The sequence below is a fragment of the Dryobates pubescens genome, chromosome Z, assembly GCF_014839835.1.
Source record: "Dryobates pubescens isolate bDryPub1 chromosome Z, bDryPub1.pri, whole genome shotgun sequence".
In the NCBI taxonomy this organism is placed as follows: domain Eukaryota; kingdom Metazoa; phylum Chordata; class Aves; order Piciformes; family Picidae; genus Dryobates; species Dryobates pubescens.
The window spans coordinates 124,058,126-124,073,085 of record NC_071657.1 but is presented as its reverse complement, the minus strand read 5'-3'; the positions used below and the strand labels follow the sequence as shown (position 1 = coordinate 124,073,085).

Below are 14,960 nucleotides of genomic sequence, written 5' to 3'. Positions count from 1 at the left end.
TTATTAAGTTCAACACTATTGAGTCAGCACTGGATCAGCCTTTGAAACAAGTGGACAGAATGTTATTCAACTTGACAGTTTCAATGGAAAAGGAACAACCAGCAAACTCCATTATTTCATAAGTCTACTAGGAGAAAGACAAAGATTGAACTGGAATGAAAAAAATTTTCTTCCTTCCTTTTCACAGCAGTTTTAAAATTTCAGGGATTGTTTTTTTAAATACAGCATCTTAAACAGTCAAGCTTCTCCTAAGTTGGTTCAGAAATTGTAATGATGAGAGGCAACCTTTGGGAACAAATCAAGCTTTAGACATTTTTTAATTATGCACATGGTTTCTTATTAATTTTTTTCCCAGAAAATAACTTTCCTTGAAAACTTAGAAAAGAGAAAGAAGGATCCAGAGAAATGTGGCTCTTCAAGACAATTAATTTCTCATAGAAATATCTATAGTTATGATTAACTATTTAATTAAATATCCCCAAACGAACCAGGTCTGCAAGAATGCAATGTTAATTGTGAATTGATTCATCACTGAAGTACGTTTATGGTACTGTCTTCAGCAAAATAATTGTTTCAATAAAGCCATACATATTTAACATCAGCCCAAACTGAAATATAGGGAGAATTAAAACTATTACTGATATAGTACTTTCTATCATCAAATTGTACAGAGTAGCTGCATTTATACAGAGAAATAAATTACTAAGACACTGTCTTACGATAGACTTTTAATAAACAGAAAATAAACTGCTTACTTCTTGGTACCTAGCAACTCCACCATTAACTGCTGCATCAATGACCCCATTTAGACACATTGTGAGAGGGTTAATATTTTGCATCTGTCGAGTTTGACACTGACTAATCAGTGTTCTCAGCTGCTGGTTCTTATTTTCTAAGACTTCAATAGCATTCTCAAGGGGACTCATTTCCACCTGCAAGAAGAGTTGAGAAATATTGCACACTTAATCTTCAGTTGAAGATGAAATAAATTAAAGGCAATTTTTGACTTCTTGAAAGTAAACAATGTTATACTGCATTTTAGAGTACTGGAGCAGAAAATGTTCTTTTCACCTGGGCTACACAACTCTGAGTGTATGTTCTGAGAATAAAGACAATTTTATCATGTAATCAGGACAAAACAACCTGCCTTCTCTTGCAGATTCATTATCTGATCTTGAGAGATAGCCCTTGGTGCAAAACACTCACACACTTCAACCTGTCATGCAACTCTTTGAATTCAAGGCTAAACTGTCCTTGGCAATTTTACCTAAAAATGAGACTGAGGTCAGGGAGAGCTTGACCATGCTGAAGGGCAGAGACCAAAGCTTCAGTATGGACAAGTCAGTTCCCTCACCCAAAGTGAAGTCAACAACTGAACATTATCGATAACGAGCTTAAATATTAAGCTTTGAGTTAAGACAATAACCAAGTTGCAGTCAAGTGAAGTCCTTGAGTGGGATGTGCTTGTCTTCTCTAGAGCATGAGGAACCTTTTCTCACAGGCAGCATGAACTGCAGGAAAAGCAAAAAGCTAAGCAATGGGAAGAATACAGACCTGTAGATGCTATAGTTTATCAAAACATACAAGCACAAATCTGAGTCATGATCTAGGACATGCCTACGAAACAAATATGACAGTTAACTGTAGAAAATTGTGACTATAATCCTAGCATGCCAGTAAACTGAGGAACTTCACATTAGGGGTCATATTAACTTAAGAACTCATTAGAGTCAGCTAATAAAATTTCTCACATGTGACCATATTTTTTAAATTTTTATTATGTTCCATTTTTGGTTTTCTGAGGAGAATATCAGCATGGTGAATGAAAGACATTCTGTTGCTATTATAAAAGAAAAACAGTAGAGTTTTAGAGAAAATCAGCTCTACAATTGAATCCCTTTATTTGAGGGGACTATAGTAAGACTGGCTTTGATAGGAAGGAAAATGGTTAAAGATGCTATAGTCCTGGACTTCACAACTGACTAACTGATCTTTATAGAAGGAGCTCTCCTCCAAAGAAAGCTGAAATGCATTAAAAGATTTTCTATGAAATCTAACAACAATGAAGCAAAAGAAATAACCATGTGTCAGTAACAGATTGCTATGTTAGACCCTATTCCCACAGGCTCTAGGTAGGAATGCTTCCCCACACATGCAGAGAACTGGGAACTTCAACAGAGCTCCAGGGAGATACAGAGATATAACCAAAGGACATTCACCAAAGTAGAGAAATTTGAAGAATGCTTAATTCTCAAGAATACTGAAAGACACATTTTAGTACAGATGTTCTAAGTATTCATTGTTGTGTCATGCTGTGTTTTAAGAAAGTAATTTGTTGTTATTGAATGTTGCTTTTGGCTTCCCATTACTGTTCTCAACTTGGTTTTTCATCAACTGTTTAAATGAATCACAAGAGTGACACTTCTCAAAATAAGCAAAACCAGACAACCCAAAATATTTTGCAAATAATTTTGGGTAGCCAGTTTTAAAGCTTGCTCAAAAACACTAGACAAAGTCTTGAAGTAGCTCATCATATGATTAAGAAAACAGACCAACCATGATATATAGTGCCATGTCTCATACTCACCACTTCACGTTTTTCCACTTCAAACCAACGAGATATTCCAGGTAAACTCTGCACCAAGATCAGTGTGGTTCTCTCCACCCATAGACTCTACAATACACAAAACCCATTTATTTCCATAATTTGCCCCTGTATTTTTCTTCATTATTCACAGCTTTCTTTATGAATACCTTCAGAAATAAAAGTATATTTAAAAAAAAAAAAGAGGATTAGCATCCAAATTTCTACTGAAATATCTATCCCAGAAGCCTAGGCCATTTGCTTTTCTCCTTGATTTCCAGGACCTACTACTAAGCAGTTACTAATCCTGATTATTCACTCTTAAACATGTTATTATTCTATATTATATGTTGTCCCCTAATCTCCAAAAGTTACCTGCAACTAAATTGGCATTTTAATATTTCCTTTCCAACATAACATGTAAGAAGAGGGAGAGTTCAGAGGCAGAACAACTTAAGACATGACACAGAATAACCAGCTCTCCTCTGTGAAGTCCTATTTGAGAAGTCGGAGTGCATGGTTGATGGGATACTCAATGTACTACCGGTAAACAGTTTATGCAAAGGCTTTGTAAAATAACAAATCACAACATAGTTTAATGCTTACAAAAAATATATGTAAGCTGTGCAATGAGTTCCTATGCTTTAATTTGAAGACAATAGTTACTTAGTTTAGCTAATATATACTTAGTTTAGCTAATACTTCTTTCTATGTTCTTTCATTCATTCTAGAATGAAATTGTTATGGGATAATTCACTTTGTGTGTCTGAATACTAGAATACATTCTGATCCAGGATGTGTTTCTAGTGGGTCAGAATTAAAATTAAACCAAAGAGTGTAAGATGAATTTTCAGTGTGACTTTTTTTTTGTTAAAAGGAACAGAAATCATTTACACATTAGGGAAGGAACTATGATTTCTTGAGACAATCTCAGAGTTCAGAGGTAGTTTTTAGCCTTGGTATCACATGAGCAGAACCTTACACTGCAGTTTAGTAAAAAACTACTCTCCCTTACTCTAGGGAGGCATAACTTTTGGCAAACTTATCCATACCCCAAATTACCTACTTAATATTTTCCCATCTGCTTTATGAACATGTCTGGAGGCTGCTCTCCTCTCTCTAGCTCTGTCTTGTATATATCACTTATACCAAAGGAAAAAAAAAAAAAAATATTTTTTCCTCTCTTATTCCCAAATACAAAAAGACCTTCCCATCTCCCATACGTTTTTTGGTATTATTTACATTAAAATAATAAGTGAAATAGTCAAACCTGAGCTACCATCTCCTCTAGAGAATTTATTATACCACATGTGGCACAAAAACACAAATGTAGACAATCTTTCCATAAGACAACTATCATTGATGTTCCAAATAAATCTGTAGGTACAGTAGCTCTGGAAAGGGCACAGCACTTCACCTTGAATTCATTTTCCTTGTCCTTGGTTCCTTTGTGAAACGGCCTGTCATATCGGAATCGCCAGATGTGATTTACTTTGTAAAAGCTCTTGATGTTATCAGGAATGCCATCTCTCTGCAGGACTTCCTGGTTTTCAGGAATTGGTGTCACAGCATAGATCTGCAAATCTATCCGTAAGGAGTTAAGGTTATCCCACTTCATTCAAATTGGGAAAGCATACTGATTCCTGAAGCATGACAGAAGAAAAATTCTTTTGGAAGTGTCTATTATTAAATGCTTCTAGACTATTAATAGCTGGGGAAAGGAACTAGAGAGATTTTTTTGAGGGCCTGGGATTTCTTTGTATTGTTCTGTTAAAAATGTCATACTTATTTTTGAAATAGAGCTACTTACTTGGAACAGTACATGGAGAAAGGCATTCAATTAAATACGTTCTTAAGCTCAATGCCTCATGCCATGCTAACATTATGTATTGTAAGAACTTCAAGTACTGTAACTTGAACTGATAAACCATTATCACAGTGGTGATAGTTCTACTAAATTATGTTCAAAAAATTCCAAGCATAATATAGCACTGAGGACAAATTGCAGGGGAATTCTCACCTACCATTTATTTCAGTGGCGGCACATTGTGATTGAAATTTGCTATAGGTGTACCTACATTTCTTTAAAGCATGAAAGACATAACTGCGGTGTATGAGTTTATGATTATGTGGATACACTGTGCTTCCGCCTGAAAGATGGTCTCATCTGGCTGATTAGCATGTTGCATAGCAATGGCATGTGGGAACTCATTCAGCATTCGCTGCTGGAAGGCCTCCAGTCTTTCATAGTCATGTCCTCGGCAAACAAATTCCTTATTCTAAGCGGAACAAGAGAAAAAAAAGTAAATCACAGGAGTAAGTTATATAAGAAGTAAGTACCATTAGATCCAAATACAAACTCTTAAATATAGGCTTCCTAGGTAATTTTTAAGAAGGAAAAAAATAATAAACAAAAGTGAAAATAAGAATTCTAGAAAAAACAACTTGGAAGAGGGAAATTTTACCATATCAAGTAGGTTTTATTCAACAGTCTGGAAAAATCAAATCGCTATACTTAAAGCTTTAACAAAAATCTGAAGAGAGAAATAGTTCTTATTGGATTAAAGTATATAACTAACATGACATATCAGAATGCATAAAATATATACCAAAAAAGTGTAATACAACAGGTGGTTAAGACAATGAAATGGGCTGAAAGTCTTTTCCATGAAGAACAAGGAATCTTTGCTTTGAAGTTATACAACTCAAGAAAAACAATGCATAAGACAATGGCAGAATGCATTCAGCACACCTTGTCCTCTAAATGTTTATCAATTATCAGCTGGTAAATTAAAATTCTGTCATTTTTGCAACAGGAAGGAGAAGAATATGCCTGGCTCAAACATAATTTCTTGCCCACTATGAAGATGCACCATTATTTTCCTGAGATTGTGCAACATGAATGCAGGTATAACATATACCCTACACTAAACATGAGACGCCTATTGAAGTACCTATTGGAACTGGTCAATGACTGTAGTGGTACCAAAGGTTTCCTGTAACTGTGGATAGCATTTTTTAGTTTGATTCTGCTTGCACAGATCTGAAATAAGGAAATATCATAACTATTTTTGTACAAAAACTATTATGTTTACTTTAAAATTTGTCTTAGAAAAGTCTAAAAAAGTCATGACTAATGTGTGCTGCTCCTGAAGCAGATTTAGAGAGAAACTGTTGTTGTCCTTAAAGTATCCTGAAAAGAGACGGGAAGCATTGAATTCTGAGGAACTGCTACAAGAAATCATCTGAAATAGAGTTATTGTGCAACTGCAAATTAAAATGCAAAAACTTTATTCAGAAGCTGTGTTCTTTACTCTTTCTACAGTAAGCATGGCCAGACTGTTTAAAAGAGTTACAAACTACTTTGGCGTTTGACATAAAAGAGCTAAATGAAATGTAGTAAGATCTGAGGTATTTGTTGGTGTTGCAAGCCTGAATCTGCACTATGTACTTTTAACTTGCAAAATGCATGAATACTTCCTGGGCAGATGCATAAGCAGTGAAAGACTTACAGGTCTGATAGTCCTGCACAACTTTTCCTACTACTTTTACTTCATCAGTTGACATATTTTCAGTAATCTAAACATTAAATTCTTTCTAAATAACATTTTCAATTTGGTTTGTACCAATGTTATATTCAGATGACTACTACATAGCACCAACAAACTTGCATAATCATCAGATTCTTTTTGTGCACTGCTTTTAAAGGGAAGAGTTTCATATGATATTTGCCATTTTGAATTGGCCATTTTCCCCACCACAAAGGCAAACTAAAAATCAAGCTTTTTAGGCCTACACCATAGAGAGAAGGTTCCTTATCTGAGTTACCAAAGGAAGAGGAACTTGGATTATGACTGCAGTGACTCTATGCATAAAACGGATATTCCGACAGTCAGTGAAGCTAAAGCACTGCAGACTGTGGAAGAGGGGAACACTGTAAACACAGCTAACATTTTCAAGGCCACTTCAGTAACTTCAGAATCCAAGATTAATGTTCAAGAGTAACCTTATGTACCCTGTCAGCTTTAGTACATTGATAATCAATGAAAATCAGCATGTTGAATTTCTAAGTAATTTTTTTTTCCAAAAATTCAACTTGGGAATATAAATCACTGAGTGTCCTGATGCCAAGGGAAGCTCCTTATGACAACTGCCTTCTGAGCAGCCACGAGCAGGAATAGAACAGGACAGAGAACAAACTACCAGGAAAACATGATGCTGGTCTCTGGAATAGTATAGGTGCATAGTTTCCAACCTCGACATGAATATTAAGTTTATTTGGAAGCCTAGCATTTACTCCCATGAGAAAGGACCTTTTCTTAATTTTAAAAATGAACATATTTCATTTATTATCACAGAGAATTCCTTGTGTCTTAAAGCATAAGAACTTGTAAATGGTACAATCAAATTCTTGCACAGAGAATGTGACTATGAATGACAGCATTAATTCAAGAATTACTCCATTCAATTCACTTACTCTCAAGAAGAATGGGAACTTCTTCCCATAGAATCCAACTCTGAAAAATTCTGGTTCCAAACGCTGCTGATCCATAATTTTATCATACAAAGATGCTTCCATCATCTGAGTGAGATTGATAAGAAATGCAATTAGTCTTTTTGAAAGCCTGTTTTTTGCCTTAAACCACCACAAGAGGCAGCGTCCTGCAGTACACTGCTCTGGAGCGCTGGTATTGCAGTGCACCTCTGAGCAACAATAAGGACACTCAAGACTTGGGATGCATCAGATTAAATAATTATACCTCCTAATCACCTGAATGTTTCCATTTTTTAATATTTTTTTTTTAAATATGAAGTGCCTACATTAAAGGGATAAAATATTAGATTTATGACAACATGTATAGATTTTTAATTAAAAATGGAAGTAATAGAAATGCACTTTGAAACATTTGACCCAGTAATCTGCTAATCAGCCAACACATGGAAGAAATGTGGTCAGTTTAGTCAGCAAAGTCCAATTTCCCTATTAAAAAGAGTTGTATCCAATGATTTAAGCTTCAAATGTGAGTTCCTTGAAAACTCTCACTATAGCAATTAACATAATTTTTGTTCAATGCATCCTCCCATTTATTTCACTCAAAACACCAACATGAAGTGATCTTAATATCAAAGTCCTCTTCTTCTGATGAAATTTCAGCAAAGTATTCTCTATTCTTAAGTTTCTAATACAGCGAACAAATCTCCAGTATTAGCTCTATTTTTGGTAATGCAGACAGCTACTCAATATGTATATGAAATAAATAGCTGCCTAGTCATATTTCTATGAAAAATGCCTGCACCTCCGTTTTTGGATTAACATAGGGGACACAGATACAGGAGAAGGGTATTTCCCAATGTGAGTACAAAATACATTAAGTACAATTAATCAAAGGTGCATAAACCCATTATTTTATTCACATTATGGTAGTCAAATTTGCTTTCATTTGTAGGATTCTGCCACTGGGGTATCTAAATTTATATGGAATAAGCTGATCACAGGGAGTACTGGCTCATAGCTCTGTGTTGAGAATTTTGCATAATGCCATTAATCAGATCTGGATTAAGCATATTTCAGTCAATCCTAGCAGCAAGCGTCCTAAACATACAGAATTGTTTTAAAGGAAGCTGTAATATGAAACTGAATTCATCAGAACAAGAAAAGAGAAGATTGAATAATCTTTAAAATATAGTATCAAAAAAAATGAAGAAAGAAACAATGCTTAGAGTTCTGAGAAAAATAAGAAAGCAGGAAGAATGTGCCAGGAAAGATTCATATTAGCTATATGATATTAAACAGATAACACTTTAAATCAGTAAATTAAAAAAAAATAAAAACTGCAAGTATGTGTGTTGCTTGTTGCAAGCTGTTGGCTCACAATTACAACTGCAAAGATATGCTGCTGCTACTAGCAAAGGACTGCACAGAGTGCATTCCCTGGATAAACTATTGGAAACCAATTAAACTGAATTTTTAATATATTTTTTCTGCATAAATACGTGCACAAAAAGGATGCTGTACATGTACAAACACTGCAAAATCATTTGTTTTCCTATTTTCTGAAGAAACTCATGTTCCTTTTTTATAATTCTTACTGTAGGGAAAAAAAAAAAAAAAGTAAGCCACAAGTTAAGAAATCAAGCTTCCAAACCAAATTAAGGCCCACTCCATGGAAAATTCTAATTTATAAGTAATGTTTTATAACCCAAACTAAAAAGCTTTTAGATCTCTGTTTGATGAAAAGTACTCAGGTACATACCCTCATCTTGCTGAGGTTTCTGTAGTCATAGTAGCTCTCATATTGTTCTGCAATTTTCCTGCATAAGATAATGCCATTTTCCCAACACTGCAATCAAGTTAAAGATGTTCAGTAATTTCAAAGCAACTGTTTGACAATTGGTGGTCTGTCCTTTCTATACTAATTCCTATTTCCAGTAACTGAAAACAGTTGAACATACTGTACACTAGATAAACTGAAAGCTGCTGAGTAATATTGATTACTTTTTTGAAAGATCAAAAATACATTTAGAGACATAATATATGATTCTTACATGACTATCACTTGCACAGGATGTAAATCATTGCTAGAGTGACAGACATCTCTTGATTCTACAAAGGAGTTTGATTCAGCACAGCAATATGATTTTTACTTTGTAGAACTGCATTATTAACTTCCTTAATTTTGTAGATTGGAAAACATTTTTTTTTGCACTGTATAAGTTGAAGTCCATAAGCTGATTAAAGAATTAAAAAAAATCCTAAACACCTGATTGACATCAGCTTGATTACATTTACTAGGTTCACATGGATATTATGCTAGTTACACAAAATTTGTTTATCTGCAAGATAAGCAAAGTGCATATAAAAATTTTAGACTATGGGATAATTGCTCTTGCTTCATTCAAATTAAGTATTCCCAGTGATGACTACAATCTACGACCCCCCCTAAACCCATTCCTTTTTGGAGATTCTGCAATTGTTATGCTAAGAGACAGTTAGATGATCTAGGTCTAAACACAGGCCTTATAACCTAAACCCTTGAATCTTTTACCTCAGTTAGTCACTAAGTGACCAACTTAGTGGCTCATTTTCACCATCTTTAAAATGGGGAGAAATGATACCATCTATTATAAAGTGCCTTGACAATGACAATGTGAATTGCAACACAAGTGCAATTATTCTCATACACAAGTGTGGAATTTCTAGGATGGGATTAAAAGAAACATTCTGTGTCAGTAACTGCTTTGTCAGACAATGACAATCATTTCCTCTCTATGTGAGAAAAGACTGCAACCCCTGAAGTAATGTCCTAAATTGAATAAACTACCCTTTCCAGATCAATTCAGTAAAGTAAAACTGTTTTACCTTTCCCCTGTCAAAATTTTGAATGATGGTCAGATGGAGACACTCTTTACGTTGCCACTCTGTTTGCATGGGATAGTTGAGAAATTCTCTCAGTGGCCGATCAGACCACTCCAACAGCTCATCGTACAGCAGGAGCGTGTAGGCAGCCTCTATAAGACAAATTATAGCATGGCATTTACGAACACCAAACAAATAAAACTGTCAAATAAAGTACACACAAACAAAGTGCTATGCTTGTTACGGGTTTTAGGGTCTCTGTTTCATCATTCATGTGTGGAAATACCACACCACCAAACATCTAACCAGCACCATTACAAAAAAAAAGCATATATAGCCTCATATACTACCAAATGGACTCATAAAGCCCCTCTAAACTTCACTCTTCTTGGCTATATCACACATTTACTGAGAGTGTAGAATAGAATAGAATAGAATAGAATAGAATAGAATAGAATAGAATAGAATAGAATAGAATAGAATAGAATAGAATTAACCAGGTTGGAAAAGACCTTCGAGATCATAAAGTCCAACCTATCACCCAACACCATCTAATCAACTAAACTATGGCACCAAGAACACCTCCAGTGATGGTGACACCATCACCTACCTGGGCCAATGGCCAATCACTCTTTCTGTAAGTAATTTCGTCCTAACATCCAGTCTAAACCTGAGACTGTGTCCTCTTGCTCTGGTGCTGGTTGCCTGGGAGAAGAGACCAACCCCCACCTGGCTACAACCTCCCTTCAGGTAGTTGTAGAGAGCAATAAAGTCTTCCCTGAGCCTCCTCTTTTCCAGGCTAAGCAAACCCAGCTCCCTCCAGCCTCTCTGCATAGGGCTTGTGCTCCAAACCCCTCACCAGCTTTGTTGCCCTTCTCTGGACACATTCCAGCAACTCAGTATCTTTCCTAAACTGAGGGGCCCAGAACTGGACACAGGACTCAAGATGTAGCCTAACCAGTGCATTGTACAGGGGCAGAATGACCTCCCTGCTCCTGCTGGCCACACTATTCTTGATGCAGGCCATGATGCCATTGGCCTTCTGGCCTGCATGAGGAATCACTAGCAGTCATTCGTATTCAACATGGCACAGTAAACAGTAGAGTTGTGTAGCTGAAAAAAAAATCATATTTTGAAAGACCGATTCAGAAGGCAAGGAAACTCAGCTATTATCTGGGCCAGTAGGTTCTGCACAGAGGATACTGCTTACAGGTTTGCAGAAGACTGCAAGTCATGGAGACCAGTCCTAGGTATCTTTTTCTAGTTTGTACTCAATTACCTGTGAAATTTTGTGCTTTCAGATGTAGGTCATAGAGCTTATGAATATAACGAATATACATCTCTTCCTTGTTCAGTTCAGTCTTGTAAAAATTCTGCAATAAAATAGAATTTTGTAATGAAACATAGTAGACAACAAGTAAATGATAGTGAAAACAAAAGACTTAAAACATAATGCTCTAGAAATACATGCATCCGTTTGAAAATTTCCTGTGTACTAAGTCATTACATAGAACTACAACAAGAAATATAGTAAACAGAATGGTAAGTTTTCAGTAGACAAGTCACCATGCTCCTGAATGTTTGGGTTTTTTTTTTCCCTTTCTTAAATTCTCATAGACAGTTGCAGAAAGAACCTGATAGAACTGAAATCAAACAGTTCTTTATAAATATAATCCATCCAAAAATTGCACCCATATATCCTTACTTAGGCCATTTAACACCTTGCTGAAAGCTGTATCTCAGTTTTAAAATACTGACAGCACTCTTTTGTACTCATATTTTAAATGAAGTATCTACTGTATGATATCTCTACTCTTCATTCTGTCATAGCAAAATGCCAGAAGGCTTTTGGTAGCTTTATGAAGAACTATCCAGTATTGTAAACAACATAATACTAAATGAAATATATGATTTCTTCAGCCTTAACTGGTGCTGGGAACTAGTGACTGATGCATAAATATTGCATTGCATGATTGAAATACACAAAGTTGGACTCTAATGTGATACCCAGGACAAAATTCTGAGAAGTGGCTAAAGGTTTCTACATATATAACTGCTATTTGTTGTTACATGGATAAAACATGGAACTCAATATCAAAACCCTTAGTTCAAAACATTCATTGTTTATTTGAAAGTATGAAAAAGTTATAGGGAGAGAAGCACAACCCTATAGCATACTTCAAAAGTACTGGCATACTCACTACAGACATGCAGCCAGAGTCTTCCTGCTAGCCATATTTACCTTTCAGGATAATCTCTTTGTCCATAAAAATTCAGAGGGTAGAATAATCTATCACTGGTCCTTATTAACAATTAACAATTTATGTTATGTCATTCAAATCACTATTTTGAACTCAAAGCTAGTGGTCAAAACTTTTCCCCTATTTTACAGTAGTCTTATTCTGTGTCACTGTTTCCTAAACTGAGTTACTACCAAAGCAAAAGGTGGGAGGAACACTACAAAAACATAAACTTTATAGCAAATATATTTTTTGAACTGCCTTCAGAAAATATTATATATCAATAGCTCTGTAATGACATCCCTGCTTTAGGCCACCATCTGCCTCTATAATTCAAAGACTTCTTTTCCTCCCAGAAGGTGTAGATCAGGAACAGATGCTTCTATTTAGAAAATGACAAAATAGCTGGGCTTATGCTCATATTTATCTATCTGGGAAAAAAAGCATAATCTAATATATAGAATTGTGAGTAATAAAGCATAAAGATTAAAACAAAATAAAGTACTAAATGGCAGTAGTAGACTTTTGGGCTCTTAACCCTAACCACTGACAAATCCAGTACTTGTCACAAATCTAAACTATACAAATCAGCTGGTTCTTCTCTGAAGCTCAGGTCTGACAATATCCAGTTGGTCTATAAGGCAGACCACAGCAAGTCAACCCAGTCACAGTTCAGGAAATACATCATGCTAATACAGATGTTGCATGATTTTCCAACAAACGAGTTGAAGATAAAACATAGAACAGTCTTCAAAAGGGTACATGAAGTAAAAAGTAAACCTCCCTAATGAACAGACTTTTTTCCTAAGAAAAACCATCTTGAAAACAACATTTAAACAGGCAGTGTGAACATGTTCTACTTAAATGGCATATGCCAGTGCAGAGCACTACAGGAAAATGTCCTCTTTCTAAAATGAATATATAATTTTAAATTAGTAGAAGCTGAACTATCAATTAAATAGCAAATTTCAATGAGGACAAAAGATGCCTTAGAAAAACTCCTTAGTGAGTTACCAGAAGTTATTCAACATACTGTCAATGCTTTTGACAGAGTTCTGTCATTAGAAATTAAACTTTCAAATTGCAGTTAGGTGATTCTTATGCATATGGAACTAACTCCACTAGATACCTCTTAAATCAGCTTTTCTGAACAAGCATTACTAATGTGAAATCTACTGCAGATTATCCAGAGGGTGGAGTAGAAAAAAAGTTCCTGCATTCTCCTTTCCTTAAGTTATTGCTGCTGGTGCACATCCTTTCTACATTTTTCATGATGTGGGGTAATTTCAGCTAATTTAATAACTTGGTTAACTTGGACAATTCTATTTTCTGGAGGAACAGCATACAACTATGGTGAAACAAGGTAGATATTCTCTTTTTCAAGAGCCACTCTTCTTATGTTTGGAAGCCAGAATACCTTCAAAGTAGTGGTGAAAAATGAAATACTGCTTTCCCCTCTGGACTTCAAATAATTTTAAGAGTGTACGTTCCTCTACTTACTTGTTGCATGAAACATCTTTTGTGATGACAACTGGTTCTTCCATCATGTGGGCAAGTAAATGTCTTATAATTTGTGTGCTACTTCGTAAATTGAAATTTCCTTTTCAAAATTTAGCAGTTGTTGTTGTGGTGTTGTGCAAATAGTATTAAAATGTCTCTGAAATCCAACTTAGCCTGTACAAGTCATTGAAAATCCCATTAAAAATTATAGTAGTGTTTTGGGAGTTTTAAATATTTGAATTTTCTTTTTGTGTAAGTCTTGGATGATTTGCTAATAATCACAAGTTTTAAAACTCCTTAGTGATAGGATAAAAATAATCCAGGTGCTTTAAAGAATTCAGATCATGCCAGATATTTTGACAGAAAGCCAGCTGCTCTACAGCTACACAGTAAACATCATCCCCATTTAGAGAGCACTATTTTCCTACTGAAGAAATCCTTTATTCTCATGTTTAACTGCTACTTAGAAATGATACCAAATTGTTTCACTGACGTCAAAAAACAAGAACTACAAGTCAGCTTATTCTGTTTTTTACCCCTTAGCTAAAAATATAGCTTTCAAAAACATTTACCATGAACATGGAAATTTTCCAAGGTTAATGGAAGTCAACAAACTTGTCAGTGGAAACTGGCCTAGAACCAAAATGCATCTTCTTACATAAAAATGAAATCTGTTTCATACTATGAATTGGACCTGTTCATGTGTTGTAATGATAACAGGTGGTCTTGAGCAGCATTTCTGGCTCATCTATTGGGAATATAATAGATAGCCTACAGTTCTCCAAAGATATCTGATACGAGATGTCATAAGAACCAACTTGCATGACTCATTGGGAAAGAAAGGAAACAGGAGAAGTGGCATAATTTTTGTCTGGGTTTGGGGAAAGAGGAAATGCTTGGCTTTTTTCTATGAACTCAAACCAATTAAACTTATAAAGTACTTTTGAAATTTATCCAGTAGGAAGAGTTTCTGAGCCCAACTATAAAATGCAAAGGAAGACTAACTTCCCAGTGTATCAATTTCACTCTGAATAAAGAAAGTCCTAAAATAAATAATAATTTTTAAAAAGCGTGGTATTATTCTGTCAATTTCCACTCAAACTGCATCATAAAGCAAAGTACCTCCTATTCAAATGTGTATCTCTATACTAGAAAATGCTCAACTGAAATACAAAATGGAAAGTTATTATACAAACCAAAAGGCTAACAGTGCAGCCAATCTTTTTGCCATCCACTTCACCCATTTTCATGCAGTCCCTAAAACAAAAAGTAATGAAAG

The 14,960-nt window shown here is 35.1% G+C and overlaps 1 protein-coding gene across 6 annotated transcripts in view; it reads right to left on the bottom strand.

Moving 5' to 3' along the window:
- DOCK4 (dedicator of cytokinesis 4) overlaps nt 1-14,960 on the bottom strand; it is a 235,085-nt gene that overhangs the window by 18,362 nt on the left and 201,763 nt on the right. For all 6 annotated transcript variants that reach the window (XM_054178712.1, XM_054178709.1, XM_054178710.1 and 3 more), the window contains 9 exons: nt 14,878-14,938; nt 11,221-11,314; nt 9,945-10,093; nt 8,839-8,925; nt 7,062-7,166; nt 4,722-4,863; nt 4,002-4,168; nt 2,588-2,674; nt 756-932 (listed from right to left, as the gene is read on the bottom strand). In XM_054178712.1, coding sequence (XP_054034687.1) covers nt 756-932; nt 2,588-2,674; nt 4,002-4,168; nt 4,722-4,863; nt 7,062-7,166; nt 8,839-8,925; nt 9,945-10,093; nt 11,221-11,314; nt 14,878-14,938 — 1,069 coding nt within the window. The remainder of the gene's footprint in view (nt 1-755; nt 933-2,587; nt 2,675-4,001; nt 4,169-4,721; nt 4,864-7,061; nt 7,167-8,838; nt 8,926-9,944; nt 10,094-11,220; nt 11,315-14,877; nt 14,939-14,960) is intronic.